Below are 15,176 nucleotides of genomic sequence, written 5' to 3'. Positions count from 1 at the left end.
TCTTCAACGCACCAGGTCTCATCGGAAGGTCCCTCAATTGTTTTTGTCCTTCGATCCCAATCGATTAGGGCATCCAGTTTCCAAGCGCACTCTGTCTAACTGGTTGGCCGCTTGCATTTCCTTTTGCTACACTCAGGCTGGCCTTCCTCCCCCGGGTCGGGTCACGGGTCACAAGGTCCGAGCAATGGCAGCTTCGATAGCTTTTCTCCGATCCACTCCGATGGAGGACATATGTAAGGCTGCCACTTGGTCTTCGGTTCATACATTCACCTCTCACTACTGTCTGGACACTCTATCCAGGAGTGACGGCCGGTTTGGCCAGTCAGTATTGCAAAATCTGTTTTCCTAAATTGCCATCCTCCCACCTGCCCTATTTTGGTTAGCTTGGAGGTCACCCACATGTGAGAATATCATGCCTGCTTGTCCTGGGATAAAGCACAGTTACTTACCGTAACAGGTGTTATCCAGGGACAGCAGGCATATATTCTCACAACCCGCCCGCCTCCCCGGGGATGGCTTCCTTGCTAGTTATGGAACTGAGGACCACGAGGTGGGATGCGCCCTCTAGTGGGCGAGAAGGCACGCACATGCGTGGTGCAGTGTGCAAACTTGAAACTTCAATCAAGTTTGCTTGAAAAGCTGTCCGCGCCGGGGCTCCGTAGATGACGTCACCCACATGTGAGAATATATGCCTGCTGTCCCTGGATAACACCTGTTACGGTAAGTAACTGTGCTTTATCCTCCCGCTGTACAGGGCGATGGTGTGACCGCATCTGGAGTATTGCGTTCAATACTGGTCACCGTACCTTAAGAAGGATATGGTGATACTCAAGAGGGTCCAGAGAAGAGCAACAAAAATGATAAAGGGCATGGAAAACCTTCCTTATGCTGAGAGGCTGGGGCTCTTTTCCCTGGAAAAGCGGAGACTTAGAGGGGACATAATAGAAACTTATAAGATCTTGAAGGGGATAGAGAAGGTGGAGAGGGATAGATTCTTCAGACTAGCGGGGGCAACAAAAACAAGAGGGCATTAAAAAAAAAACTAAAAGGTGACAGTTTCAGAACAAATGCTAGGAAGTTCTTCTTCATTCAAAGGGTGGTGGATGCCTGGAATGCACTTCCAGAGGAGGTGGTAGGGCAGAGTACGATTTTGGGTTTCAAAAAGGGATTTGATGATTTCCTGAAGGAAAAGGGGATTGAAGGGTATAGTTAGATGGTTACTATAGAGGATATTAAATGAATAGGGAATAAAATGTTTTAGGTAAAAGATCACTTACAGGTCATGGACCTGAGGGGGCTGCTGCAGGTGCAGACTGCTGGGCGAGATGGACCCATGGTCTGACTCAGCAGAGGCGACGCTTATGTTCTTATAAAATGTCAAAATATACAGCGCTGTGTATGCCTTTCAACCCTATATGAGTGATAAATGGTGGTAGTAGTAGTAGGTGTTTCTGTCATGTCTGTCTGTCCAAGTGAGATTGTAAGCTCTTCGAATATCCATGTTAACCTGTCTTAACTGTGCAGAACGATGAAGAAAACACTTGATTCATTTTGAAAGTGGTTTTCCAGTTTGTTTTTCTGTATTCTGGTGAAACACAAGCCCTGTACCCTGAACACCTTTCAGAGGGGCTGAATGTGTAATATTTCATTTGGTTCAGAATTAGAACCAGAGTAACAAGGTTGAGCTCTTCCTTTTTCAGCTGTTTGAATGTTCCCGAGGAACTGATGTAATTGGAACATGGGACCTGGGTTAGGGTTACCAGACATCTTGGGGTTCGGACAGCTTTCCAACACCCAGCACTTTTGTCCAGGTTTTGAAAAGCTTCCTGTGAAAAATCCCGTGGGGAGGGGGCACCCACGCTTGTGCAGATGTAATACGGTGACGTGCGTACATGCATGAGACACTGTGTCGCGGGGCAGGCGGGCCTGGGGGCAGGGCCATGGGTTCGGATTGTCCTTTGGGAAAATCTGGTAAGCCTAACCTGGGCGGGGCTTCTGTCGAGACGCGATTGACCTGCGTCTCTGGGGATTGCTTGAATGTTGGATTGGATCTGATCTCTGTTTCTGTGTTTAGGTGAAAGAAGCTTGGGCGCTGAACCTGGTGAGTATAAAGTTGTAGAGGACAAACGGGGGGTGAGGTCCTAATACAGGGGTTCTGGTGGGAGCTCTGAGAATTTGCTGGGCCATGCGGAGGATGGGCATCTCCCTCAAGCGTTCTGTGTCCTCGATTGTTACCTTGTTCTCCCCTGCCGGTGTTCATCCTTGAGAAGAGACTGCTGTCTGGGAGCTAAGTGACTTCTCCCTTCCTGCCAGCGTGAAGAGCAGCTTTGCTGTGGGAGGGCTCGGAGGCTTAGGGAGTAGAGCTGGTAGCCTCTGGCTTGACTCTGTCTTTTGCTTTCGTTTAGTCCTCTGTGCATCCTGATACGGGGGAAGTCATTCCGATATTCTTCAGACCTCCAGGTGAGTAACAGAGTAAATGACAACAGATAAAGATCCCAATGATCCTTTCAGTCTGCCCAACAGTCCTACACTATATTCATGATTCAGTTGTCTTTTCTTTAATATTTCTTTATTTATTCAATTTTTCTATACTGTTCTCCCAGGGGAGTTCAGAACGGTTTACATAAATGTATTCAGGTACTCAAGCATTTCCCTGTCTTTCCTGGCAGGCTCACAATTTCTCTAATGTACTTGGGGCAATGGGGGGGATTAAGTGACTTGCCCAGGGTCACAAGGAGCAGCATGGGTTTGAACCCACAACCTTGGGGTGCTGAGGCTGTAGCTTTAACCACTGCACCACTCTAGGAATCAAAGTGTAGCAAAAGTGAGCCAAGAATAGGACAATGAAGCCATTGTGGCATCACTGATGAGGTTGGCTCTTACTGGTGGAATGAGGCATTATGATGTCACAATACCAGCTCTGGTTATCAGAAGCTGAAACTTTTCACACTATTTATTTATTCAATTTTTTCTACCGTTCTCCCAGGGGAGCCCAGAGCAGTTTACATGAATTTATTCAGGTCCTCGAGCATTTTTCCCTGTCTGTCCTTGTGGACTCACAATCTATCTAATGTACCTGGGGCAATGGGGGGATTAAGTGACTTGCCCAGGGTCACAAGGAGCAGCATAGCATGGGTTCGAACCCACAACCTCAAGGTGCTGAGGCTGGAGCTTTAACCACTGTGCCACACTCTCCCCTCTACAATAGGCCATAGAAGTCACCTGGTACTGTTGTTAGGGTCCCACTGCTGGAGTTGCCATCGAAGCCCACTCCAGCCTATCGTAACCATCCTGTCACCGGAGCATCTATCAAAGGCCTCCCCAGCTCATCCTAAACCAAATCACCAAATATGAGACACAGACCCTGCAGGATTGCCCTGTACCGGCCTTAGTTTGTTTTATGTTCAAATGATGTTTATTATTTCAACCAGAATGTACAAATAGAAGTTGCATACAAATCCAAAAAAGAACAGTGCAAGTTCATCCCCTCCCCCCATCCCTCCCGTCCCTCCCCTCCCCAAAAAGTCCAATGCCACTACTATGGCTGAGAGTGTAAGATAGTCCTAACAATTTAAGAGTCTACTGCGAGCATATGGTGTGAGGTCCTGCCAGAAGCATTCCCAGGCCTGACAGAATCTGCGGCCCGGTCCACGATCCAAATCTCCCACTAGTCTCCGCTCCAGCGTCGCATGAACAATCATCAACGCTCTCCATTGAGCGTAGGAAGGGGGTTCTCGGGACAGCCAGTTAGTAAGAATTGCTTTCTTCCCCATCAAAAGCACTCTAGTGACAAAAGCTGACATTCCTTTGGGTTTGGGCGTGGCTATATTATAAAGTCCAAATAAGGCTGTCGGTTGTGGGAGCCAACGCCTCCGCCAGAGCCGCGTGATATAGTGCCCTAATTGTTGCCAGAACTGTTGAATTTTGGGACAATTCCAAAGCATATGTCCCAATGATGCGTGAGCATGTGCACATTTCGGGCAAGAATGAAGGGTAGTAATCCCCATCCGGGCTGCTCGTTCCGGCGGGATATAGAGTCTCAAAACAATTTTTAACTGCATTTCCCAGTGGACAATATTAGGAGACACCTTCAGAATATTTTTCAGCGTCCTCTGTATCTGTTGGGCCGTTAACGTGCAGTGCAAGTCCTCAGCCCATGTTGCCGCTAAGATGTCCAAGTTGGGGCCAGAGTGCCCATCCCGGATCCCCACTATGTGAAATCGAAGCGGAATCCGCTGTTGTGCAGAAAGGCTAAAGAGTTCTGAAAGAGCCTCCCTGTTATCTTCCTCAAGATGGTGCGCCGGAAGAGACTGAACGTAATGTCGGATTTGGTAATATGCAAAAAAATCATTAGGTGGTAAAGTAAATGTCCGACGTAAGTCAGCAAAAGTTGCCAGTTTCCCCTCCTTGGAGAATAAGTGGAATAGGTATTGAAGTCCCTGCACCCCCCACCTCCGGAAGACAGGATTTTGCAGTCCAGGCTGAAAGGCTCCATTGCCTTGGATGGGTAAGTATAATGAAACCTCAGCAGGCAATCTAGCAAGTTTGCAAACCCACTTCCATGCTCGTCGAGCCGGTGCAAATATCGGGTACTGGGCCAACAAAGGACGAAGCCGCGGGTCCGCCACATGCAAGAAATAACTCACATGAAACGGAGCCAGCAAGGACAACTCCAATGATGTCGCAGTAAAGTCAGACGTCCCCCTAAACCAATCATTAATGTGTCTCATCTGACAGGCAATAGCATACCAATGTACATTTAATAAGCCATAACCCCCTCTTTCCCTAGGTAAGCACATTCTAAGAAATTGCATGCGGGGTCGCTTGCCACCCCAAAGAAACCGTTGTAATCCTTTAATTAACCGGGCTTTATGAGAAAAGGAGAAAAGCAAGGGCAGGACCTGAAATCGGTATAACCATTTGGGAAAGAGCACCATGTTATAAAGAGCCACCCGTCCCGCTACTGTGAGCGGGAAAGTGGACCAGTTTTGCAAGTCCCGTAAAGTGTCATGGAGTAGTGGGGAAATGTTACAGTCATAAAGAGTCTTGAGGTCTCGGGGGATCCAAACCCCCAAGTATCGAATTGAGTGCACAGCCCATGTAAAAGGGAAGTGGCCCCTCCATGTCTGCTGCAGTGTTACTGGACTGGCTAAAGCAACAGATTTCTGATAATTCAAAGTAAAGCCTGAATAAAATCTAAATTCGTTGAGGGATTGTATAAGGTGTCGGATAGAGTGAGAAGGGTTAGTAAGCATAAACAAGATGTCATCTGCAAAAGCTAACACCTTTAATGTTTGATCCCCGAAGTCCACCCCCACTATATCAGGATCCAGAGATACAGTGCGCAGAAAGGGCTCCAAGTACAGTAAAAACAACAGGGGGGACAAAGGACATCCCTGCCGTGTGCCTCTCTCAATTAATATGGGGTCAGTGATAGTGTCATTAACAAGCAGTCTTGCCCGCGGTGTCGAGTATAACGTGCGTAACGCTGTGGCAAACCAACCCGAAATTCCCATATAGTGCAGTATTTCAAATAAAAATGTCCAATTGACTTGGTCAAAGGCTTGCGCTGCATCCAAGCTGAGTAATAACATCGGGGTGTCATGAGATTGTGTATGGGCCAATGACAAGAGTGCCTTTCGAACGTTATGGACCGCCTGCCTTCCCTTTACAAAGCCCACCTGTGTAGACGCGATGATATTTGGGAGTAGAGTGGCTAATCTATCAGCTAATATTTTAGAGAAAATTTTTATGTCCACGTTTAATAAAGATATAGGTCGATAGGACTCAGGAGCAGTGCTGTCTTTACCTGGCTTCAAAATCAATGTAATCAATGCCTCATTCGCCTCTGTGGGAAAATGTTCATCCCGCATAACCTGCGAATAGTAGTCCCTAAGGAAGGGACTCAGCTGCTCCGCTAAAAGTTTATAAAATTCAGCTGTAAAGCCATCCGGCCCTGGAGCCGAGAAATTTCTTTGCTGTTTAATAGCTTGTAACAGTTCTTTAGATGTGATGGCTGCATTGAGAAATTCAACATCAGGGTCAGAGAGCGGCAGTAGGCCGGAATCTGCCAAATAATCCCTAATAAGTGGAGCATCTTTAGTTTGTTTTATACCATTCATTTTCTGTTTAGAGATTCTTCCCACTCTTTTTTAAATTCCGTCACCGTTTTCCTCTCCACCTCCTCCCGTTAAAAGCTAATCAAATTCAGCATATAGTGACTCTTCAGTTGAAATCCTCTGTCGGCGTGTTCTCTCCATTGTGAGGTCTGAAGTTATTTCCTCCTGATGACGCAAAATAAAGTGAAACACGATCAGTGTTGAGGAAATGTTGGATTGTTTTCACAATAAGGAGTTTTAGCTATATGCTGAATTTGATTAGCTTTTAACGGTGGTTTTGGGGACTCACTTCTTTTATATTATCAACTAAACCAACTTCATAAGAAATACTTCATTGCACAACCTCCAGCATCGACGAGCAGACCTCAAGGACACTTTTGTTTATCTTGAGATGATACATTTGATAGTGGAGACATACATATGTTTTTCATCAATCATATCCAGCTAAGTATTCATCTATACTTCTTCACCACTATTATTCTGCTTGAACAACTTATATCTAATCAAATGTATAGGGCTGGTAGGTAGGTGAGTGCAATGATGTAATGTTAATACATCTTTATTCTATTAACCTGTTGGTTTTGAATAAGATTTCACACTGAGCACTCTATAAATTATTTTTAATAATATAATATATACTTTAAATAATTTAATTCACTTTTTGTGTTATATTATTCATTAGGTGAATAGATTTATAAAAGATTTTTTCTCCTATTTATTTAACCCTTGATTCTCTACTCCTAGCCAAGGGAGTCACAGTAGAGCAGAAAGGCTTCGGGGTAGACTCATAAATTGACTTTCTGTTTGGAGGTTCTCTCATATCTCTTTCCAGTGCAGAGCATTGGCTTTACCTCTTCCCCACACTTGTGCATGTTCTGCAGGCAGGAACATGAACCATGACTAGCAGTGTGGAGTTTTGATCACTGGTTCTTCAGGGCAGTCTCTCATTGCACATCTTAGATCAGGTGGAAGCGCTTCTGTTGCTATAGGATGTTCCCGAGTAGAAACCGCATCTGGCTGGGGAGGTGATGGCACAGGTCGGAGCACAACTTTGAACGCCCTGCCAGCCATTGAGTTAATCACATCACCTTCCTGGGGGCAGCTGGGTTTGCCAGCTCTTTAGGACAGGGACAGCGTGAATCCTCGAATATGGCGCAGGTTATGCTAGCCTGCTCTATAAATTATCATCAGTACTTGTGAAGGATCCGGAGGTTTCCTTTCCTGAGATCCTTGAGGTGTTTAGAAAATTTAGAGGTTTATCTGGCTTTACAATCAACATGGACAAGTCCGAGTTCCTGAACATTTCTTTGGAGGAGGAGGAGGCAATGTGGTTGGTTGATAACTTCCCGGTGCGGCGAGCAGGGGCTCATATTCGTTATTTAGGTATTCTGATTCCCACTGATTTATCGCGTCTTTATGACCTTAATTATTCTAGGATAGTACGTTTAGTGAGGATGGATATGCAAACTTGGAAGGGGCTATGGTTGTTCTGGTGGGGACGTATTGCGGTTATCAAAATGAATATCTTACCCCGTTTATTATTTTTATTTCAAACACTCCCTATTGAGGTGCCTAAACGATTATTGAAGGTATTGCATAAGGAATTTCGCTTTTTTATCTGGCAAGGGAAGCACCCCAGGTTGAGTCAACAGGTGCTTTGGTCTGCTCAGGAAGACGGGGGTAGGGCACTGCCAAATTTGTATTGGTACTATGAAGTGGCACAACTTCGCTTTCTACTTGATTGGAGGATAGCGGTATTTAAGCCTGGGGTTCAAATAGAGCAAAGTTATGTTCCTCATTGTGCCCTGCATACTTGGTTGTGGACCTCTTTGTCGGTGTCTGAGCGCTTGCAGGGACAAAGGAATCCATTTTTTTGTCATCTGGTACGGGTTTGGGGATCCCTGTGTCAAAAGGAGAGGGGTGATAGAGGGGTTTCTACTCTTGCTCCACTTGCGGGGGAACCGCGGTTTCTTGCAGGAATGGAAAGGGGGGCTTTTCGGAGATGGGAATCTCAGGGTGTTACTATATTTTGGGATGTACTTATTGGGGGTTTCTTGCCTACTTTTGAGGGGTTAGTGGCTAAAAAACCAGGGTTGGGGGTGAATTTTTTGCATATATGCAGTTGAGGCATTTTATGATTTCGGTTGGTTGGGATAAGGGAAATCCTCAGGGATCTGAACATTTGGAAAATTTATGGGTGTTATTGAGTAGAGTGCCGAGACCGATTTCCATTCTATATAAATTTTTGCGAGGTAGGGAGGTGATTTCCCTTCCTTTCCGGCTACATTGGGAACGGGACCTTCATCTTCAATTTTCTGCAGAAGATTGGTCCCGTATTTGGGCTGAGGTGCAGAGAGCATCTCATTGTATTTTAGTCCAAGAAAATGCATATAAAATCTTAACACGCTGGTATTATACACCTGAACGGTTACATCTTATGTACCCACTGGTTCCTGATTCTTGCTGGAGATGTGGTAGGGGTCCTGGTTCTTTTTTGCATATTTGGTGGGAGTGTGGGGTGATCCAGAAATTTTGGGTGCTGGATCCCATACGGATTTTACCCCAGGTGTGTCTGCTCGGGTTGCATAATGTTAGAGATGCTCCTTGGCAGACAAAATTGGTCCGAATGGGGTTGGCAGCAGCCAAATGTTTGATAGCGCAGTATTGGAAGAGGTTAGTTGCTCCACCAGAGGAGGAATGGTTGGAAAAATTACGAAAACTTGCCCAGATGGAATGCTTAGCTGCTAAGCACTATGGTTATTATGAACATCAGAAGCGGACTTGGGACAACATATTTCATTGTATTTGAGCCTATCTTTTTGTTGAGTGGGAGGGGGGACTTGGGGGGGAGGGGCAGGGTGGTTGTTTGGGAATCTCTTTGAAGAACCAACAAGGGGACTTCCTCATAGTGTGTATTTTGTTGATGCCTCTTTTTTTTATTTTATTTTATTTTTATTTTATTTTATGATGGGTTGTGGGATTGGAGTGTACTAGTGAACTGTTTACTTTGTATGCTATATTGAGTGGCTGTAGTATTCTACAGTGATGTACTTGTGGTGATTATATTGTTTTGTCTTTATTATAAAATTCTAATAAAAATTGAATAATAAAAAAAAAAAATTATCATCAGTACTGACGTTGAATTTTTGTCTGCTTGCAATGCTTAGAAGTTTCCAATTGTGTTGTATTTTTAAATTTCAGCTTTATTGCCGGCAGCAGTTCCACTGGTGAGTAATAATAATACTGGTATTTATATCCTGCTTCTGTTAAGAGGATGACGGAGTTTTGGTTTCAGCACCAAAACTGACCTGAAACCTAGGTTTTGGCCGAAAATGCTTGTGCATTTTCACTGGAAACTGAAACTGTAGCTCTGCCCCCTCTCCAACATAACCCCTGAGCCAGTGCCTCTCCCAGGCTGCCCATCACCTATGCCCTCCCCTCCTACTTCTTAAAATGCCTGGTGGTCTAGTGGCCTCTGTGGAACGGCAGCATTCCAAGCTGCTCCTACCCCTACTGGCTTCATTGTGAAAATGGCGGCTGCCAATTTGGAATGGCACGAACAGGATGTCACTTATGCCATTGTCAGTTCCAAAATGGCGGCTGCGACTTCCAGCGGCAATCTTAGTCACCATTTTTACAATGCGGCTAGCAGGGGCAGCAGTTCAGAATCCTGCAGCCCCCACAGAGGCCACTAGACCACCAGGGTTTTTAAAAGGTAGGCACAGGGAGGGTGGGTTTTCTGTTGGGAGGGTGGGGTGGGGATTTGATTTCTGTTCCGGCTGAAACCAAGTGTCAGATTTCGGCCAGAGCCAAAACTACTGGTTGATCCAAAGAGGACAGGTACCTGGAGGACAAATGGATTGAGGGGTACAGATAAGGGTAGAGGTAAGGTTATAGGGATAGGATTAGAGCTAATTTGTAAAATTAGTCAGAGACCACTGTTCAGGCAGTGGGCGAGATGGACCTCTGGTCTGCCTCAGCGGAGGCAACTTCTTATGTTCTTCTGACAGCAGGGCAGTGTGCAGGAAATCCACAAACTGCGGATGGCTATTCTCAGCACATGGTCCAAGTGCTGTCACCCAGACAGTATTCTTTGCTACTCCCTGGCTCCAGCTCTTTCTGCATATTTTCACCCGCATTTTTCCTGAGCTTCCCCCGACCCACATCCCCCACTTGTCTTCTCTCGCACACATCAGAGGTAACCTTTTTAAATCCCGTAGCAAGAAACAGACATATTATGTGTCCGTTTTAGTCATATGATGTCTCAAACCCTTAGATGAAAAAATGATCCAAAACAATACTTTTTTTTCAGAGCATTCTAAGGTTTGCCTCCCCCCCCCCAGCATTTAACTAAATTGGAAAAAAATGATTGAAAGCTAAGGAACTGGTCCAGCATAACACCAAGTATTTTTACAATGGGTTTGAAAGGGACAATAGTTCTTGCAAGGGTCATTGGAGTAGAGAGGGAAGTAATTTTGTGAGATTTCTTTATTTTTTTAAAAAATTTTTATTTATTCATTTTTGTATTCTTACAACAAGTGAATTATACATATTATAATCAATTATTACATGACATTTGTAATTACAAACAAATCATCTTATCATATGTAACAAATCCCTCCCCTTTTTTCATTTCCTATTTCCATATAATATACATTCCCCCTCCCACTCCTATATATCTACTACCAATGTGCTATGAAATCTGATCATTAGAATAACTAGTCAAGTTTGTGAGATTTCTAAGGATTCAATTTTGATTTAAGCCAGTTAGCTACTGTCTGGCCGATGAAGCTGTAGACTCGTTGAATCAACCTTTTCAAGCTATTGAATTACAGAACGCTTTCAAGACACAGAAATCGGATAAGGACAGGTTGTTCACCCTCTCCAAGGTAGGGAAAACGAGAGGGCACTCTCTAAAATTGAAAGGGGATGGATTCCATATGAACATAAGGAAGTTCTTCTTCACCCAGAGAGTGGTAGAAAACTGGAACGCTCTTCCAGAGTCTGTCATAGGGGAAAACACCCTCCAGGGATTCAAGACAAAGTTAGACAAGTTCCTGCTGAACTAGAACGTATGCAGGTAGGGCTGGTCTTTGACCTAAGGGCCGCCGCATGAGCAGACTCCTGGGCATGATGGACCACTGGTCTGACCCAGCAGCGGCAATTCTTATGTTCTAGAAGCTTCAGATAAACAAATATAAAACACTATGACACTCTATGATGCATCATAATGTTCTATATTATTTGTTTATCTGAAAATTATTTATTTTGAACACTAAGTTGAGGTCTCCACCGACTTTATTCAGCTACTAAAAGCTTGTAATTGATAGTACCAGTAGATGAGAGGGACCTTGGGGTGATTGTGTCTGAGGATCTAAAAGCATCTAAACAGTGTGATAAGGCAATAAGGGGTTTGAACCAAAAGAAGTATGAGAAGAGACTGGAAGACCTAAATATGTCTACTCTGGAGGAGAGGAGGGACAGGGGAGATATGATACAGACATTTAAATATTTGAAAGGTATTAATATAGAGTCAAATCTTTTCCAGAGAAGAGAAAATGGTAAAACTACAGGACATAACTTCAGGTTGCAAGGAGGAAGACTCAGGAGCAATGTTAGGAAATTCTTTTTCATGGAGAAGGTGGTAGATGCCTGGAATGCCCTCCCGAGGGAAGTGGTGGAGAGGAAAACGGTGATGGAATTCAAAACAGAGGATCTCTAATTAGAAAACGAAGAATGTAAATTAAAGAGCTAAGGCTGGTACTGGACAGACTTGCACGGTCTGTGTCCCATATGTGGTGATTCGGTGTAGGATTGGGCTGGGGGGGCATCAATGGGAACTCCACTAACTTGGAACATGAGGATGTTACGGGCCAGACTTTATGGAAGATGGTTGGATAGGCTGGAGTGAACTTGGGATGGCAAAGTCAGCATTTGGAACCTAGGACAATACCAGGTGGACTTTAGTCTATGACCCAGCAATATCAAAGAAGAGACAAGTTAATCTAATCATGTATTTTTAATGGCTATAACTAATGAGCAGACTGGATGGACCATTCAGGTCCCTTTATCTGTTGCCATTTACTATGTTATCATGTATGATGGCAGATAAAGACCTGAACGGTCCAGCCAGTGTGCTCAGAATAGGGTTATCAGATGTCTGTAAAAACCCAGACATGTCCTCTTTTTAGAGACTTTCCAAAACCCAGCAGTTTATCCAGGTTTTGGAAAGCCCTGACAAGCTCCGGCCACATCTGGAGGGCATCTGAGCATCTGCGCATGCTCCAGGCCCTCCAGACACGGCTGGAGCTTGTCAGGGAAGAAGAGAGGAGGTTTGTGGGGAGAGACTGGGTAGGAACGGGGCAGATATGAAGGTGGAACTGGGCAAGGCCATGTATCCGGATTTTTACGGCCTGAAAAACGGTGACCCTAACCCAGTCGCATTCATTATCAATCCATGATTAAATCAACGCTGAAAAACAGCTGCAGTGGGACTTGAACTTACAAGCTTTGGTTCTCTGCCTCTTTTCTCACCTGGCTGCTATAACCACATGAAGAGCACAAATCTCAAGTATGAACCTTGATGGCACTCCCGTCAATTTGTGACTGAGGAGGAGCAGGGAGAGCCAGGGAGGGGTGAAGCATAGGTGAGGAGAGGTAGCTGAGAGAAGAGCAGATAGAGAGAGGTTGGGGGTGGGGGAAGAGAGATGGAGAGTAAGCTAGGGGAAGCCTAACCTGTAGGGGGGAGGGGAGAGTTGAACCCAATTATGTATTTTTGAGTAATACAATTTTTGCATATTGCATTGTAAATTATTACTCAGTTACTGTGTTGTTGGAATTACTCACAGGAGTAATTAACACATTTCGATCTTTGTCTGTAAGCTCTTTGGGGAAGGGGTGTTGAAAAGATGGCATTTTCGTATGTTGTATTAAACACATTGACAGCATTCAAAAGTGCTTTAACTATTCATGCTTTGCTCCATTTTTCAAGGTTCTTGGTACTTTGCAACCACCGAAAGCAACGAGCCAAGCTATGGTTTGGCAGGTGAGACCCCCCCCCCATTCTCTCTGTGATTGCTTTTGGGCTATATAGAGCACTGTGGACTTTTGATTTCTCTCTTGTCTTTTTTTCTGCAGTTCCTCTTCCATTTCTACAGCGCTGGGTTCAACATATCGAATGGCAATGCCAGCTGTATGGTACGTGTGACCCACGGTGCTGTGCAGCATGCCTCGGAGGTCAGATCCGGTCGCTGTGTGCACCGGAGACTGGAGTCCATCAAGGAGTACTGATTGGAAGTTTTTTTCTTCCCCAGGAGAAAGTCTTCTCACAGAAACAGACTCTGTATTGTATGGGTGCCATCTTTTATGGGGCTTGTGCAGGGGTAAGTGAGCCCTCGTCCGAATAATGAACTTCTTCTTGTCTGTAAACTCGGATGCTATTGGCATAGTGCGTAGAATGCTACAAAATGTACTGCTCCCATCAGTGGCGTAGCCAGAGTTTATCGGCGCCCCTCCCTGTAACTTTTTAACTTTGGATTGAGCAGCTACCAACTTGCTGCCCATGTTGGCTTCGGCGCTCCCTCCGATGTCACTTCTTAGGCGTGGGTCCCAGAAGTGACGTCGGAGAGAGCGCCGAAGCCGACGTGGGCAGCAAGTTGGTAGCTGCTCACACCGAAGTTAAAAAGGTATGGGGGAGGGGGTGCTGGCACCTCGAGCTAGATGGTGCCCGGGGCAGACCGCTCCCCCCTTACTACTCCACTGGCCCCCGTGCCTTTGCACACGTGGATCAATCCACCAGCCAGATGTAGTGTGGAAGGAAAGGGAAATGTAGGAGGAAAAGGTAGCGCCACAACTCTACCACATCTGTGCCATACGGGAGGGGTTTTTGGCCTATGATAGGAGTGTCAAAGTCCCTCCTATGGTTGCAGCCTATGCTATGGCTTGGTAGACCTGTCAGCGCAGTGTGCGGAACAGAAGGTAGAATCTTTTAGGTCTCCGATTTCCACAGTCATATCATTTCTTTAGGATGATCTCAAACGGGGCCTAGCAGTTGACTCCTACAAGGTAGCAAGCCTCTCGTGATTTAGGGCCCAACTGGCTCTTTTGACTTCCCATCGGCTGGGTCCAGGTTTCTGAAAGGAGTGCTGCGATAGCATCCTCCTGTGCGACAACCATTTCCAACATGGAATCTTAACATTGTGCTATAAGCCCAAACAAGAGGTGTCTCTGAAGGGCTTGACCATCAAGACCGTTTTCCTGGTGGCCATAGCCTCGGCAAGAAGAAACATAGAAACATGACGGCAGATATAGGCCCAAATGGCCCATCTAGTCTGCCCATCCACAGTAACCATTCTCTCTTTCTATCTCCGAGAGATCCCACGTGCCTATCCCAGGCCCTCTTGAATATAGAAACATAGAAACCTGATTGCAGATAAAGGCCAAATGGCCCATCCAGTCTGCCCATCCGCAGTAACCATTCTCTCTTTCTCTCTCCGAGAGATCCCACTTGCCTATCCCAGGCCCTCTTGAAACATAGAAACATAACGGCAGGTAAAGGCCAAATGGCCCATCCAGTCTGCCCATCCGCAATAACCATTCTCTCTTTCTCTCTCCGAGAGATCCCACTTGCCTATCCCAGGCCCTCTTGAAACATAGAAACATAACGGCAGGTAAAGGCCAAATGGCCCATCCAATCTGCCCATCCGCAATAACCATTCTCTCTTTCTCTCTCCGAGAGATCCCACTTGCCTATCCCAGGCCCTCTTGAAACATAGAAACATAACGGCAGGTAAAGGCCAAATGGCCCATCCAATCTGCCCATCCGCAATAACCATTCTCTCTTTCTCTCTCCGAGAGATCCCACGTGCCTATCCCAGGCCCTCTTGAATATAGAACCATAGAAACCTGATGGCAGATAAAGGCCAAATGGCCCATCCAGTCTGACCATCCGCAGTAACTATTCTCTCTTTCTCTCTCCGAGAGATCCCACGTGCCTATCCCAGGCCCTCTTGAATATAGAACCATAGAAACCTGATGGCAGATAAAGGCCAAATGGCC

General features: G+C 45.5%; 1 protein-coding gene across 1 annotated transcript in view; it reads left to right on the top strand.

Annotated features, from left to right (window-relative positions):
* The window catches only part of SFXN4 (sideroflexin 4), a 69,030-nt gene that overhangs the window by 18,884 nt on the left and 34,970 nt on the right, over positions 1-15,176 (top strand). Inside the window, exons 4-9 of the mRNA XM_033941986.1 lie at positions 2,075-2,101; positions 2,406-2,460; positions 9,321-9,346; positions 13,111-13,164; positions 13,257-13,316; positions 13,433-13,501. Of these exons, the coding sequence (XP_033797877.1) occupies positions 2,075-2,101; positions 2,406-2,460; positions 9,321-9,346; positions 13,111-13,164; positions 13,257-13,316; positions 13,433-13,501 (291 nt within the window). The remainder of the gene's footprint in view (positions 1-2,074; positions 2,102-2,405; positions 2,461-9,320; positions 9,347-13,110; positions 13,165-13,256; positions 13,317-13,432; positions 13,502-15,176) is intronic.

The sequence above is a fragment of the Geotrypetes seraphini genome, chromosome 4 (assembly GCF_902459505.1).
Source record: "Geotrypetes seraphini chromosome 4, aGeoSer1.1, whole genome shotgun sequence".
Classification (NCBI taxonomy): Eukaryota; Metazoa; Chordata; class Amphibia; order Gymnophiona; family Dermophiidae; genus Geotrypetes; species Geotrypetes seraphini.
This window is presented reverse-complemented; position numbering and strand designations above follow the sequence as displayed.